This window comes from Maniola jurtina, chromosome 13 (genome assembly GCF_905333055.1).
Source record: "Maniola jurtina chromosome 13, ilManJurt1.1, whole genome shotgun sequence".
Lineage (NCBI taxonomy): Eukaryota > Metazoa > Arthropoda > Insecta > Lepidoptera > Nymphalidae > Maniola > Maniola jurtina.
In genome coordinates, this window is record NC_060041.1 from 3,959,210 (window position 1) to 3,975,888 (window position 16,679).

The 16,679-nt window shown below is 36.4% G+C and overlaps 1 protein-coding gene across 7 annotated transcripts in view; it reads right to left on the bottom strand.

Moving 5' to 3' along the window:
* LOC123871009 (unconventional myosin-XVIIIa) overlaps positions 1 to 16,679 on the bottom strand; it is a 208,656-nt gene that overhangs the window by 40,483 nt on the left and 151,494 nt on the right. For all 7 annotated transcript variants that reach the window (XM_045914527.1, XM_045914526.1, XM_045914529.1 and 4 more), the window contains 2 exons: positions 2,381 to 2,529; positions 1,374 to 1,497 (listed from right to left, as the gene is read on the bottom strand). In XM_045914527.1, coding sequence (XP_045770483.1) covers positions 1,374 to 1,497; positions 2,381 to 2,529 — 273 coding nt within the window. The remainder of the gene's footprint in view (positions 1 to 1,373; positions 1,498 to 2,380; positions 2,530 to 16,679) is intronic.

Genomic DNA, 16,679 nt, shown 5'->3' on the forward strand with positions numbered 1-16,679 from the left:
CTAGCACAAACTTTATACACTTAGTTTGAGGGGAAAGAGGAATAGGAGGAGGATATTGCAGGGGAATATGGCTTATATTCTTTTTGTTTAAATAAAAAGGTTTAAATAAATCCTCGAGCCCGTGTAACTTTGAATCTAAATATTTTAATGGAAATCTGGCGAACTACAGACAGATATTTCCTTTTAGACCGTGTCTACAACCATTGAGTTTGCTTGGTTAATATTCAAACCAAACTACGTTACGGAAAGCGCTGGGGAGCGCGCTAGGGTTAAGTACTTCTCTTAACGATAACTGTAACCGCCTGTTATGCACCTGGACCTTAAGTTTATTTTACGATTGAAAAATCAGTCCTATAAAATCCACAGGAACCCATTACAACGTCAGGTTTCACATAATACCACGTTGCTTACTTATCTTCGGTTTACCGACAACCGCAGTGCATGACGACATTCCGTCTAGGTACAAGTTGCCGCCTGCGTCGACTTCAAGACCAAAGAAAAAACCCGTGGAGAAAGTGCAAGCGTAATTATTATTGGGAACTCGTACGGACGGCCACTCGGCGCATTCACTTCACTTATAGTGTCGTTTAATTTCAGTACAGTACAAATTACAGGTGTTCAACTTTAGTGATGCGGTGTACTTTACGCGTCTGCGATTGCATTTTGACCGTACCATTAATTATACATATGAAGTAATTTCCTTTCCTTTATGTTGAGCGTAATTACAATTTCTGTTTATTTTGGTCAGAGGTGAGCGTGAAATGAGTCTTTAAATTCAAATGGCGCGGCAACTTGCTGCTTTAAATCGAATGTTAACATTATTTTATTATGAATACCTACTTCATCTATTGGAATACTTAGCATATTTTATTTACCTACTTATTTTATTTATAATATTTTATGTACTTAAATAAATCATGCACGGCCGTACATAGGTCTACTACTCAAAGTTACTTGAAGGACTTATAGTAATTAAATAAGTTGGCAGGTAGTAATTTAAATTTTACGACTCAACATAATCAGGACATCTTAGGTGTACAATTTTATAACTTTTGTAATTTTCCTGAAATTCGGTTGTGAAATTCAGATGAAAGTTGATGTTTCTGCTCAACCCTACGTCACTTTACTTTTGTACATGCCGGAAATTATCTAATTTCCGGCATGTGTTGCAACATCTTTTTGTATGAACGACTAGCGCTCCAACTGCCATCAGAAGCGTGAATGGCACCAACAGACTCCATCACGGCCAGTTCGCACCGTCAGGAACACTCGCACATTACGCTAGAAGCCTAATAAATATGGAGATTTCAATACTTTAGTATTGAAATCTACCACGGTCTATTACTATAGCTATAATCTACTATAACGGTTACCTGTGCCTGCTTGAGTCGGTGCTCCGTGCGGTGCACCGCCAGCAGCGGCGTGACTCGCACCAGCAGTCTCCACCACGGCCAATCGCGCACCGCCAGGAACGCTCGCACGTTGCGCTGGACGCATCTGGTAGTGATAGATAAATATTTAGTAATTTTAACGATGTAAATAGAACCATAATATATCTCAGGTCACTCACTGGTTTACTGTTAACAATTTGCTTTTGAATGCACATAAGTGTGTCGGATTCGCACTGTCCAATACCAAGGCGACAAATGACATTAAATTAATGACAAATAATGATATGTTGAAAGTGAAGAAGACCACTGTGTTCCTGGGGATAACTTTAGATGCAAAGCTTCAGTGGAACGCCCATATATCAACACTTGCTGGTAAACTCAGCTCTGCTGCTTACGCTGTCAGAAAGATTCGACAGATAACTGACGTGGAAACTGCAAAAATTGTATATTTTGCCTATTTTCACAGTATAATTATGTCCTACAGAATCTTGGTACGGGGTAAAGCGGCAGATATTGGAGGAATTTTGTGGAGATTTTGAATGAGGTTTTTATCTACAATGTAGAACCCACTAAATGAGGATTTTCGGAAATTATACCCGAGCGAAGCCGGAGCGGGTCGCGGGCTGTGATCCGTTATATAGGTAACACGTAAAGTCAAGGCCAAGGCTCTTTTTTGTGATGCCAACTCTAATGCCTGCTGCAGTATGTTGTGTATGTAAGCATTGAGCACTTGCGCGAGCATCTTCTCGACTGTCGTAGTACCAGCGGCGCTCGTCCACATTTATTTGATTTTGGTCACTAGAACCTAGTACTTAGTTTGATAGGCCAACTTTCTATACCCGTATCCCACTGCACTAAATTAGGTACACAAACAATTCTTCGCCTTCGCCTGCAGTCATACCAGGACGCAAGTGAGCAAAGCATCAAGTGGTTTTAGTTTCCCTCCAATGAGCTGTAGAAAACTGATGTACAAACTCTTGAACACGTACCTCGCCGCAGTGTGTTGGGTACGCAAGCGCTGGGCACGGCGACGCGCGAGCAGGCCCCTCGCCCTTGCCTGCAGTCGTACCAGTACGCGGGCGAGCGCGGCGTCGCGGCGCGCGTCCAGTTCGCCCACCACGCCGCCGCGGAACATGATCTGTAACAATTAGAAATATAACATTAATAAAATATAATCCATTAATATGATCGAGCCAAAATCCGGTGATGGATTTTTCTGACGACAAATTCTCATTAGGTACCTACTTCCCCGGAGTTAAGAAGTTGGCGATGCGTCACCCCCGTGCCCCGAAGAGCACGTAAAGCCGTCGGTCGTGCGTGCGCCTGATTTTTCATCGATCGTTTCGAATCTCTAATTTTTTTGAAAATAAAATATAGCCTATGGTACTCAGGAATATAATGTAGCTTTAGAAAGAATTTTCAAAATCGGTGCAGTAGTTGCAGAGATTATTTCATATAAACAAACTTAAAAACCTTCTTTATAATATTAGTAAGTAAATACAGGTAAGTAGGTAGTCACCAGTCTGCCTCAAGTTTAGTTGCTATTGCCGACATTCGATCTGGAGAGCATTTTATAATAATACTAGCCGGCTCGCGACTTTATCCGCGTGGATTTAGGTTTTTAAAAGTCCCGTGAGAACTCTTTGATTTTCCGGTACAAAAATGAGCCTATGTTAATCTCCATTGTTTCAACTATCTCTATCTTAAAAACCAAGTCGATTGGTTGCTTAGTTAGGGCGTGACAAAAGGACAAACAAACAAACAAACAAACATTCGCATTTATATTAGTATACTTAGAGGTATTTTGATTGGAATTTAGGAAGGTCAAATTAGATAATATCGTGTTATGTGAAAGTCCTTGCAAAAGATTCATGTCCGGCAGTGGCCATAGAAAGGTCACAAGATTTTAAATTACGTAAGGTTTATCAACACATAAGTAAATACTAATATTATAAATGCGAAAGTGTGTCTGTCTGTCTGTCTGCTAGTCACTGCTTTCACGGCCCAACAGTTGAACCGATTTTGATGAAATTACATCCCGGGGACGGATATAAGCTACTTTTTATCCCGTAGAATTGAAGGTTTCCCACGGGATTCTCAAAGACCCACCCGTTTAACCGATTTATATGAAAGGTACAGAGGTAGCTTGCGTCCCGGAAATTGACATAGGTAACTTTTCATCCCGGAAAAGCAAAGCGTTCCCACGAGAATTTTCAAAAACCTAAATCCACGCGGACGAAGTCGCGGGCATCATCTAGTAATTATTATAATTAACAAAATATATTCCGCCTCTAATCTGCGTTACATATAAAAACGTATGCTTAAAACAAACGTTTTTATTATTATTATGACGTAAAAGTAAATTAAAGCGTTCATAATGTCTTAATACAAAACTGTTAATGCGTAAGTTACTGTAATTAGTAATTAGTAATTACTAATTACATACTCGTACGCGTACAATCTTCAAGATGTAATCTTTCTTATACAACCCAATACAAAGTAGGCAATGATTAGAGATTACTAGGAATGCTAGTAACACAATTTTATTAATTTTGTTCTACTATACGTGACAACAGCCTCATACTATTATGATAAGCGAAATGTAGTTTATGTTTTCAATAACTTTCTTTGAAACTAGATTTTTACCTGACTACAACAATAGCAAAAGGAAGCTTATGATTTTAGCAGTCAGTGTATGTATGTTTGTATCAGATTGTTTGTGTTCCACCATAGCGCCTAAATTACTTCTTATCAAATATCGATATACTCGTAAGTTCTGTTATTCTGCACTTGTATTGGAGCTTCTGATGTTATATTATTGTATATCAAATCTTTGAAAAGAGCAACCGCCGAGTTTCTCGCTGGTTCTTCTCGGTGGGAAAGGCATTCCCAACCAGTGGTAATATATGCATTTGACGATTCAAAAGTACTTGTGAAAGTTTGATTGAATAAAAATATTTTGAATTTTGATATTAGGAACTCGCAGAGGGTACGATATCCATTTTACTACGTTTTTAGGGTTCCGTACCTCAAAAGTAAAAACGGAACCCTTACAGGATCACTTTGTTGTCTTGTCTGTCTGTCAAGAAACCTATAGGGTACTTCCCGTTGTAGGTCAACGGGAAGTACCCTATAGTATCATGAAATTTGGTAGGTAGGTAGGTATTATAGCACAAGTACAGGAATAAATCTGAAAACCGCGAATTTATGGTTACATCATTTAAAAAAAATTAAAATGTCTTTCAATTTTCAAAGTAAGATAACTATACCAAATGGGGTATCATATGAAAAGACTTTACGTAAACATTTTAAAACAGATTTTTATTTATTTTTATGTATTTGATTTATCGTGCAAAATGTTGAAAAAATACCCGAGTATGGAACCCTCAGTGCGCGAGTCTGACTCGCACTTGGCCGGTTTTATTTTTGGTTTAGAGTAGGTTTACAAGTCAGAAGTATCATCGTCACGACCTAGTAGTAAAGCCGCATTGAAGCCTAGATGAGGCTCGTTTGCTTTTTACTTTTACTGTTGTCACGCGCAAAGTAAACATTAACGATACTGACCCACTCTATTTCCACAACAACCAACATCTCTATTGTTGACTGAGAGCGCGTTTACATTATGTCCCATCGATTTTGTCTGACCTTACAATTTTTTTCATAGATAGGCAATTTGAAAAATGCACAGTTATTAGTTATTATTATTAATATCTGTTCACGTAACTTAATTTCATGAATAATAATATACTCTATTCATTAATAAATGTCCTTTTTCATCTAGGTAATTCATTACGATCGGACCAAACCATGAGTAAATTAGTAAGCACTGAAATCACGTATTGAAAAGTGCATAGCATATAGGCACCGATTTGAATAAAGATATTTGAACCTTCAGAACTAATATTTTATTGGTAGGTAACCAATAAAATATTTAAAAGTTAGATACTCTAATTGAGTTTTACTTGTACTTCAAGTTCATTTTTATTTTACTCACCTAAATTGCAATAACGCAGGTAATTAAACTGGGAATGTATTATATATTAGCTTTTCCGAAAAATGAAAATATTTATTCATTCCCAAAGTAGGTAAAATAAAAATTAATACATATTGACAATAAAGTGAATTATATCTCCGACGACGCTATGTGAACGGGCTCTCAATACATAGTTGGCCTAGTTCGCCTACTTAGCAGTAGGAGCATAATAGCACCTGACGCACAAACCGACACCGAGATGATTGTTTATTATTGCTATTAGACGAGCTCTATTGCGGCTCTATTAGAACTTGTGTATGTCTTCTTTACCTTACGGTGTCTCGTTTTATTAATAGTTAACGTTTACGGATGATCGTAAAACATGCGAGGTTTACATTGTTCATTAACGTACCAGAAAAGTCTCTCGATAAATAGTAACGTAAGTATGTTAAATAACTAAACTGATAAATGCGACTTTATCTACGTGGATTTAGGGTTTCAAAAATCCTATAGGAATTGAGGTTTACAATTTTACATTATTAATTAACGTACTTGTAAGGTCTTGATAAATAGACAAGTAAGTATATGAAATAACTAAGCTGATGCCTGCGATTTTATCCTCGATTTACATCATAGTGAACTTCGTCACGTACGTTACATAGATCTAAATATATGCTATCAAAGTAAAGATTTGCTATTTTTATTCTAGGTTGTTAATTACATAATAACATTATTCAAACAATTGAGCAATTAGTCAAACACGTGACGTGGAATTGATACTATAATTCGTGTAATAAGATCCCATTCTCAACATTTGTGCAAGAATTATAATGTTCATTAATACACAAATAAACAGACAGCTGAATATAAACATTAACTGTAATCAACCTAGCGCCAGTTAATATTATAATCACTGTAAATATGATTCAATTTGTAAGCATTTTAATGTAAGCAATAAAAGTATGTAATTTCTACGCGTAACGACCAATCGATTAACTCTCGATAAAGATATAATGATCTTAAATTAATTATCAATTAACTGTAATAATTCATACTTAGTTATATTTACGATTTAAATAACGTAATTAATATCCAACGCACTTTAACATTTAGTAATTTTGTCCATCAAACAGGCCATTTGGATTAGATACTTTAGAGATACACTTCATCATCAATAGATTTGACTTTACACAAAAAAAAAATCGTTAAGAGGGCTCTCTCCGTCACTCGTTTCATACAATCGTAGTTCCAATTTCATTTGAATATTAAGCAACCAAAGTCCATGAAATTTTGCAGACATATTCTAGAAAATAATATCTATGTCTGTGGTTTTCCAGATTTCTGTTAAAATATTCGGTTTCAAAGTTACGCAGTCTTAAAAAATTTCATACAAATCTTTGAGCCCCTGTAATTTTAAAACTACATATTTTTAGAAAAATCTAAAACACCACAGACACAGATATTAGTTTCTAGAATATGTCTGCAAAATTTCATGGACTTTGGTTGCTTAATATTCAAATGAAATTGGAACTACGATTGTATGAAACGACTGACGGAGAGAGCCCTGTTAAAGGGATTTATGAAGTCAAAGAATAACCCGATAAATTACACCGGTCATCGCCTACGACGACTTTTTCGAAGCGATACAAGGGCGCGTATCTTGAACGCGATTCTGAATCGCGACAGTAGGCGCTACAGAATCGTGGGTAAAGGTATTATCAGTACACTCGACGCAGGTAGCCATAAAGTAGCCCTATTTTTCTTTTCTTTACGTCACCATAGCCTAATATTTGACATATTCAGGATCAAACTGAGAGTTCACTCTAGTTCGCTCTTGCCTTAGTTGAGTAATCTAAGCACCCATTAAATACATCAAGCAGTTCTCGCATCGATTACCAATCTTCGTCAGAAAAGGCACTGTTTCGCTGATCGTCGCACATAATTTAAGAGTCAACAGTCTCCAACTCCCCTTCTAGGACAGAATTTACTGGCGGTCTCTGAGTAACAGGTAGGTATAACGGCATAAGCTCGGATGGAGAGTTATCGTGCAGCAAGCGCGCTCCAGTTACTCCTAATAGGATGCAATAACCGCACGGTGGCTGCAGTCTTATTGCACTGATCGGTTTCTTACGCTTTTTGTGCTTCAACTATTCCACTTTCCGCCGATGGTTAATGTAGAGCTGTTATTAGGGTGGGCGATTCTGCTGGTCGTTTTTCCGAATAGCGGTAACTGTTATATTGATAAGCCTGCTCTTTTTTTACCAATGACAGCTTTCTAACTGACGTCTGACTACTTACAACCTTTTCTGCGGGGTGATTTGCTAAGCAGTGAGTGATCTTACTAAATGAAAACCATTAAATTCATTTTTAACCCCCAACCCAAAAAGAGGGTTGTTATAAGTTTGACGTGTGTATCTATGTATCTGTCTGTGACATCGTAGCTCCTAAACTAATAAACCGATTTTCATTTAGTTTTTTTTTGTTTGAAAGGTGGCTTGATCGAGAGTGTTCTAAGCTATAATCCAAGCAAATCGGTTCAGCCGTTTGAAAGTTATCAGCTCTTTACTAGTCACTGTAACCTTCACTTGTCGGGGGTGTTATAAATTTTTAATTTACACTTGTGCATTGTTGGTTCTACAGTGCTGAGTGATATAAAAGTAATATTTCGTAGGAAACCTTCAATGGATTAAAAGTAAATGTCAAAGTGGTTTTAATTCAGTGATAGTTGCGGGCGGCATATTAGTAACTGAAACTATGAAAACTCTTCTAGTACTATAGATACTGTACCGGCGATGGGTTAATCACGATGATGATGAAGCTCAGGTCTTTGCAATAGGTAATAGTGACGATCTAGAGGCAACAAGCCGGTGTAGCGGGTCGCTGGCTTCGGTGTCGAAAGATCATTATTAAAAGTAAGATTAAAACGAATTTCCAAAAAGATTACAGCTCAATGTCCGCTATTAAGGCAAGTCGAAACATCCGCTATGCAAATTATTCATCATTATGTCAACAATCAACATCTACTCCGGTGTCGTGAGACAATGGTGAATTAAAACAGCGGACTTCTGATATTTGAGATTTTTCAAACGTAATTATAGCAAGGGATCCTTTTTTTAATAACACAGGTTAGTTGCCTCGTTTTAGCATGTTGCGATCTTTGAACCGTAGACGAAAACTGTGAGGGTCATTGACCAGAGCTAGGCTAAACCAGAAATCAAATCTCAGTATAAAACTAATTTCCAAACAGAAATTGAATCCGAGAATTTAATTTTTTTTTGCAAAAAAATAATTTTAAGTTAATGCTTGAGCACAGGTGACACAGCTTAAGTACAATGATTTTATTATTTACAAGTTACATTATTATTTATGTTATGCGCGATGCGCGACCGGCTGCTTTCCCGAAAGCAACGGTTACTTCCCATTAGCCATTATGTTTATTATTCTACAATAGCGTTAAAGAAGAATGCACCATGTATGGCCGAGTATTAACTATGGTATAAATCTAAGCCGTATTAGCGCTTAGTAATTTAGCACGTATTATGTTATGCCTACATGCAACTCATGGTCATCACTATCAAGCGTAAAAATTGTTGACTAAGAGCCCGTCAAAGATTTGTTTAAAGTGTCATTGCAATTTGCAATACATTTCGTTCTGCTGTACTCAATATATTAAAAAAATAGCGAGCAAACAAGCCGGTCTTTCAGTATTTTTTTACTTATTAATTATTAATTAATTTTTTGTAGATCATTGTTCACACATTATGCATCTATACTCCATTATATTAGCTAAAAGCTAAACAAGAACAACAATATGCACAGGTTTCGTCGGAAGTTGACGAAATGGATACAAAATGTTTTCTACCAAGACAAATAACGAACGAATCTATAATATTTGTGCAGTGCCATGGGCGATGGACCCGAAAGTTTAATGTTTAGTTAACAAGTGTAAATTAAAAATTTATAACGCCCCCGACAAGTGAAGGTTACAGTAACTAGAAAAGAGCTGATAACTTTCAAACGGCTGAACCGATTTTCTTGGATTGTAGCTAAGAACACTCTCGATCAAACTACCTTTGAAAAAAAAAAAAATCGGTTCATTAGTTTAGGAGCTACGGTGCCACAGACAGATACACAGATACACACGTCAAACTTATAACACCCCTCTTTTTGGGTTGGGGGTTAAAAAGTAGAAGCCTAGTTTAGTTTTAAGAAAGAAACAATTCAATCATTAAGTCAGATTTTCCATATATTATTTGCACGTAGGCATGTTTATATTTTTAATGCATCTTTATTTACAGCGATATCAAGCACTATGAACCATTCATTCACCACCGCTTTGTGTATAATCGGTGTAACGCCTGGAATCACAGCGTCATTTTTAAATATGGAAATTTCATTGTTTCTAAGACCCTGTGAAAAATAAACCTGTTTTTTATCAAGCTTCCTTTGTTTAGTTGTTATTTATTTTCTTAATATTAGTCACTGGCATCCGTGGCCACGCCTGGTTTCACCGCTCTCATAGCAAAAGGAATATCCGTTAAATTAACAATACATCATTATTTTATAACTATGTTCTGTTAATCTAAGAATCAAGTGTATGTGAAGGTGACAATTTTTTTTGGCCGATTTTCACGATTTTCTTGCTTGCTTTGCAAAAATTTAAGTATTTGGATCCACATAGGTACCTAGATTTGCAAATCAAAGCCGAACTTTTTTATTCTTAGTGCAATGCACTAGAATAAACCTACAATAAAATAATGCAGGTGAAAAATTCTTTTCTTCTACCAAATAGATTTCCGGCTTACAAAGCATAGCAAATCCCTTTCCACTAGGCGTATCTAAAGTTAAGTGTAAATCTATTATATAAGAATAAAATATAGCCATGGGGAAAATAAAACAAGTCCATCATCATTACGACGGAGCATTGTATCAATACGACTTTCACCCCATAGACGTGCGGACAATACGACAAAATATATGGCGGCGGTAGTAACGCGACAGATTAATTATAACTAGGTACCCAACTGACGAAATTACAAAAACATAACACGCCAATAAAGCCTTTACAACTTCAGAGTTAAAGAACAAAATACCATGAGGTTTATTAAATAAAGAGGTGATATCGTCCGTACTTACGAACTATTTTGCGGATGTATCGACGCATACAAATAGCGACGTGTTTTTTTAAATAATTACTATGGAAAAGTGAAACGGCATGAATTACAAAAGCCCGTATAGTGAAGAGTTAGTTTAAAGTGGTGGGGAAGGAAATGCTAAAAACGTAAGTGATTATAATGTGTTTGTTTGTGATGATAATAATCTTAAATCCCGACCCGTATTATACCGACCCATAATACAAATACAAAAATGTGTTTGTTGGTTTGTTAATTTGTTGGTATGTCCTACAATCACGTCGAAACGAAGCAATGGATCGACGTGATTTTTTGTATGGGTATAGTCAAAAACCTGATGAGTTACTCATTCTTTAACAATATAACAAAATGGTAAAAAAGAAGCCCTTACGGATTCTCACTGAAGCGTTAGAGGCGCATAAAGGACCATAGCTGCGTGCGCGACGAAAGCTGGACGTGATCGGCATGCGCCTTTAAATAAATTACAATGTCCGAAGCAATTCTGTACGAAATAGTATACGTGACTGAGGAAATAGAGAGAGCCCAGACCAGATGATCTTAAGGGAATTCCAATTGTCTATCAATGAAATTGCACCGTTACCAAACATGGTAGGTACCACAAGCAGAAACAGTACTACCACTTTAATAAGTTACGCCAATGTACCTGCGCAGAAATATTATTTTTGGCTGGCTAAAATATCTTAGCCAATAGTAACGCGCGTCCGTCCGCTATTTTGCATGCGCGAATCATGAGCGAAATAGCACGAGTCTGTTGTTCTTCTGTTTAAAATCTTACCCACATTTAGATCGATAAGTTGTAGTGAGGTACATAATTTAGTACGTAAATACGTAATTTCTAGCTGGATAAGTTGTAGTCAGCAAAAATATTTTTGATTTTACATGAGAATTTATAAATATAGTATTAGGTAAATGTAAATGTAATTAGTCTAACTTAACTGTGTGTTTGAATTTGATTAACCTAGAATAGTTATTTTATAATTGTGTGCAGAAAAACTCAACCGAGTTTATGTTTACATATGATTTTTATATTCGTAATAAAATTTGTAAACATATTTTGTAAACAATTAAACAAATGTATAAAATTTAACATCAAGCAATAAGGTTTAGCAACTGGTTTAGCAACTTCGTTGGTTTTAGTGTGGTTTTAGTCGGGGCGTTAGGTTACACTTATCGGCGCAAACGAATTTTATTGATGTGACTTACTTAGGTATACAATAAAAAATAAAGTGATAGTGTTGTACTGAATATTAGTTTACATAACAACTCTGCTGTGTTGTTAATTAATCGCATCATTAAGTCGAATTTTAACGATTTCAAGATAGATTTATGTTGGGCCAATCCTGATCTTCATTCATGGTTAATTAAAATGAAGACGACGCTGGGTTTTATTATTCAAAAACTGGCAAACATAATTTGCCGAGTAGAAAGTTTCGTATGAATTGTAGCAAACTAATGGTTTATAAAACTTTCACAAAATTTTGGAGCAAAGATTGAAAATTAAATTGCATAACTTGAAGTCCTTAACCTCACCAGTCCAATAAAATCGTAAATCATTTTCAGCAAAAGAAAATTTAATAGTAATAGGTAAAACAGGCGGTGAAAAATATGCTCTCGTTACTAAATCTACAGAAGATCTAACTTTTGCTTCTAACAATCATTTTTATTGTTATTTCTTCTTAAAGGTTATAGATCTTCTCCTTATCTTATCAGGTATATTTTATTCGCTTGAGTATCTTCACATCGAGAGTGAAAAGGTATCATAATCATAAGTCTTCAACCTCTAATTATTATTATCATCAGGTGTATTGTGACCAAGCGCTAGTCTGTGTTGAAAATAAAAGTTTCCGATTATGAAATTGCGTAATAACGAAGACATTATTTAGCATTGTTCATTAATATTCTTGAAATGAAAACAACGCGTGTTCAAAGAGCAAAGACGTAGAGGTGAAGAGCGATTTCGATTTAGAGCACGTAATACAAAGAAAGTTTAATGAAAGTCGACGTATTTCGCTTGCAAAAATGTGCTTAGGGGGTTGATTGGCATTCAAGTGCGACGTCCAAATAGAAATTGTTACTTTTACAATGGTGCAATTCTTGGCGCCTTTGATGTAAATTGTTAATCCTCAATGGGAATAATCACACTTATTACAGAAGTGATTTCGACGAGTTTCTCTTAAAAGAACATGCGTAAGAGGTTCAGTTTCGAAATGAGTACCTAGTCTAAATAAAATGGTGTCGTTTCTAAGACTATTACAAAGTTCATAAAAGAAAAACAACAAACAAAATTAAATAGAATCAAATTCTACATCCTATTGGTTTATATAACTTCAAATAATAGTAACATCATTACCTACTAATGCCGAAGTAGAAATCCATAGTAAACCTTAGACTAAAGCTATATTATTAGGCTATAGTAGTTCTATGCTACTTTTATTAAAAACTAGCTGATGCCCGATACATCGTTCCTTTAGATATAGGTTTTTTAAAATTACGTGGGAATCCTTTAATTTTCCGGGATAAAAAGCAGCCTATGTGTTAGTTTTAGGGTATATTCTATCTTCAAATCCATCCAGTAGATTTTGCGTGAAAGAGTAACAAACGTACAGACAAACTTTCGCCTGTATAATGTTAATGTGATAATGGACAGATACATCAAATAAGCATGTCCGTTTAGTTTGAATGATGCGTGAACAAAGATTTTCCGGAGATCGATTACCCATTACACGGACAAGTGCTTCAAGTTTACGTCACAGCACGTCAGAAGACGCAAAATAACAAGTGGTCGTACGCGAAGTCGCGAATAACAGTCAGTGAAAGTAAGAGCGTAAATAAATCTGTTTCCAGTGCTGACCCCTGCGGTGCACTTGCCGAGAGATATTGCCTGTCTTGTCTGAAAAGTGCGATAATGTCTTACGTGTGTATCGTTGAGAAAGCAAATTTTCATAATTTATAATACCTACGTCAATATATTTTATTCGTTATGAAATATCTAACTGTAAATAGATGTGAAATCGTTGGAAACTGTTGGACCAGACATCAGAGAACCTAGTAACTTTTAAAGTGAACTAACGTGACATGCGCGTAGCTGTATGGATGTATTTCATATGAATGGATAAACTTCGAGAATTGATGTCATACTCGTAGGTATACTTGAAAAACTACTCTATGGCTTCAATATTAAACAGCTAATATACTTATGCTTATTGCCGATTTTACCAACATCGAGTAACGTTTAACCGAGGAATAAATTGGGTGTAATGACAGTTTTGTATTGAAAACCTGCTAAAATATCAAATTCGCTCTCGGATAAGACTTATTTTAAGTTGGCGAAATCGGCCCTTAGTAGTCTAACCTCCAGTAAAACCATTAGGAAGCTTTTTTAACCCCCGACCCAAAAAGAGGGGTGTTATAAGTTTAACGTGTGTATCTGTGTATCTGTGTGTCTGTGTATCTGTGTATCTGTCTGTGGCATCGTAGCGCCTAAACGAATGAACCGATTTTAATTTAGTTTTTTTTGTTTGAAAGGTGGCTTGATCGAGAGTGTTCTTAGCTATAATCCAAAAAAATTGGTTCAGCCGTTTAAGAGTTATCAGCTCTTTTCTAGTTTTCTTGTAGAAAAGAAGGTTAGACAACCGTTAGGTTCTTAATATTATGTCAATTGACAAATGTCAAGCTGTCAAGATGGACGTTGCCTAATTACATAATTATTTATTTGAAAATGATGTTTTGGAAAACTCAAATACTTTGGATCGTCGGGGGTGTTATAAATTTTTAATTTACACTTGTTATCTATTGAGAGTAAAAGCAAAAGATTAGGTGGGATATAAAAAATCATGATTGAAAACACTTTTTGTACATTGGATGAAATTGAATTAAAAAAGTAGGCTATTGATAACTCTGCGACTAAGTTTTTTTATTTGTTTATCCATTAGATTTAGGTGTTATTTAAGAACACTGATAATAATCACGAAACCAACTTATTGAGAGTGCAATAAGGCATTCGTTTAGATTACTAAATAAAGTTTGTTATATTAAAAGTGTTTTGCGAAGTATTCTGAAATAGATGTATATACCTGTACCAATAGGCGATTTAAGTAATGAGTGCGCATAGCTGTCTCTACATCTGGTCAAGTGGAGAGCGCGTATTATGCAAGTGAAATATTACGTACAGTTCTTAGTATATAAGGAATTCTACATGAGAGTTACATAATAAAATATTCAAAAAATCTCCTGTAAAAATACATATGATTTATGATACAAAGAATGTTAATAGGAAGTTATATAATAAACATTATGGTATTGGCATTTCTCGAAAATTTAATAGACGACTAACAACCGGTAATCGGAAGCAAGTTATGGCGATTAGGTATGTCGTAATAAATGTTTGGCCGAAACGTGAATTATTAGGGTCGAAACCGAAACATAAATAAAGAATTACGTCGATTACATAAAAATACCTACTTTAAGGCCATTGATTGCATTCCACTTTCAATAAAATATGTAAAACAGTTAAATATAAGTACCTAAGTAATGATAGCTTAGGATATGTTGATCGTTTTTTCCACCATACGATAGAGATCATTTTAATACACGACGCTCAACTGACTTGGTATTACAAAATCCAATCTTGTCTAATCACTCGCTAATGAAGTGTGTAAGAGTTAGCATACCAGTTTAATATGAGATTTAAATTGGACACAGTTTGTGACGATGATGAGGCAATTTGAGAGCAGGGCTGGCAAATGAGGCCTGTAAATTGCTGTTATCAATATGTTAAGTATAGCTCACCTGCTCTTCCACTTTGGGAGTGCCAGTGCCGATGGCTAGGGTACCGCTATCGACCTCGTTGTCGCGTTCGCCGCGCCTGGCCGGCCGCACGGGGCATACGTTTTTCACATTCTCAGGCAAGTTCATCCTGAACTGTTTAGGCCCGCTGAATATTTTGCAGTCGATCTCATCCACGCTGCTACGCCCCGGACTGCTCTCGTGGACGTTATCGAATACCGCATCGTTATCGTTCGACGCATCGTTGGAAACGTGACCGGAGTCGTCGCTGCAGTCAGAGTGCGTGTCGGAAATCTTCTCCTCCGAATGTTTATGCAAAGCGAGTTTCTGTGCTTGTGAACACGTTTTTATATCATCTCTCGGTTCGATGCATTTTATTTGGCGGCCCACGAGTGTGCTCAAGTGATTGTGGAAAGTAGTGTTCGCCACGCATAGCTCTTTGTGGACAGGTGGTATTACTTTGCAGTTAATGAAATTAGCGAGGTCGGCCTTGGATTCCATTGCTGTTTGTAATTCCAACTTTTTCACGATGTATTTGACGGGCGATAGTATTGAATTAATCCCTTGCGGTTCGATTTCGTTTTGTTTAGGTTCGGGTATTTCTAGGCCATCTCTTTTGTTGTTGATTTTTCTCTGCTGGAGCTTAGCGCGCACTGCGTTTATCTCGTCGGAGTAGTCTCTCACTGATGCTTTAGGTGATAACGACGCTTTTTTATCCACAACATCTTTCTTGGTTTTGTCAAATTGTCGCTTTGTGTCCGATTTTAAATTGAGTTGGGATTTTTGTCTTATTTGTTTCATTTGCTCAAATTTCTCTGTGGTTTTTCGAGAGGCAGTAAGCTTCTTTTTGTGAGCACACTCTCTGGCCTGGTCTACATTATTTAGATCAACCGGAGTGGGCGAAAAAAGCGCTCGTGTACTGCTAAACTTATTTTGTGACATTTGACTCCTGATCACCGGGATCTTGCTGGGAGATCCCGCGATAGAAGTACTCGACTTAGTTCTCTCCAAATTAGGTGAAATCATGGCTTCATTCCCTAATTCCCAAACACTTTTTGCTTTCTGCATTTGAGATTTAGGAGCATTTTCCATTATATTCCTTGAACAATTCGGTTTGGATTTTTTTGGGTCACTAACCTTTCTTTCGATCTTTTTAGGTGACGGCTTCGTTTTCGATACCACTGGTACTGGTGTGGACGGTGGATTAGATAAAGTTTTTTTCAAAATTCTCGTTTTCACGTCCATTTTTTTCAAATCGTCTGTTTTGATACAATTAGCACGAGGTGATGTTTTCGACGAAATTTTATAGGTGGCGTACTTGTCAGGATTCATTTTCTCGTTGGGCAAACAAGTGAGAGGCTTTAGTGGTCCGCTTAA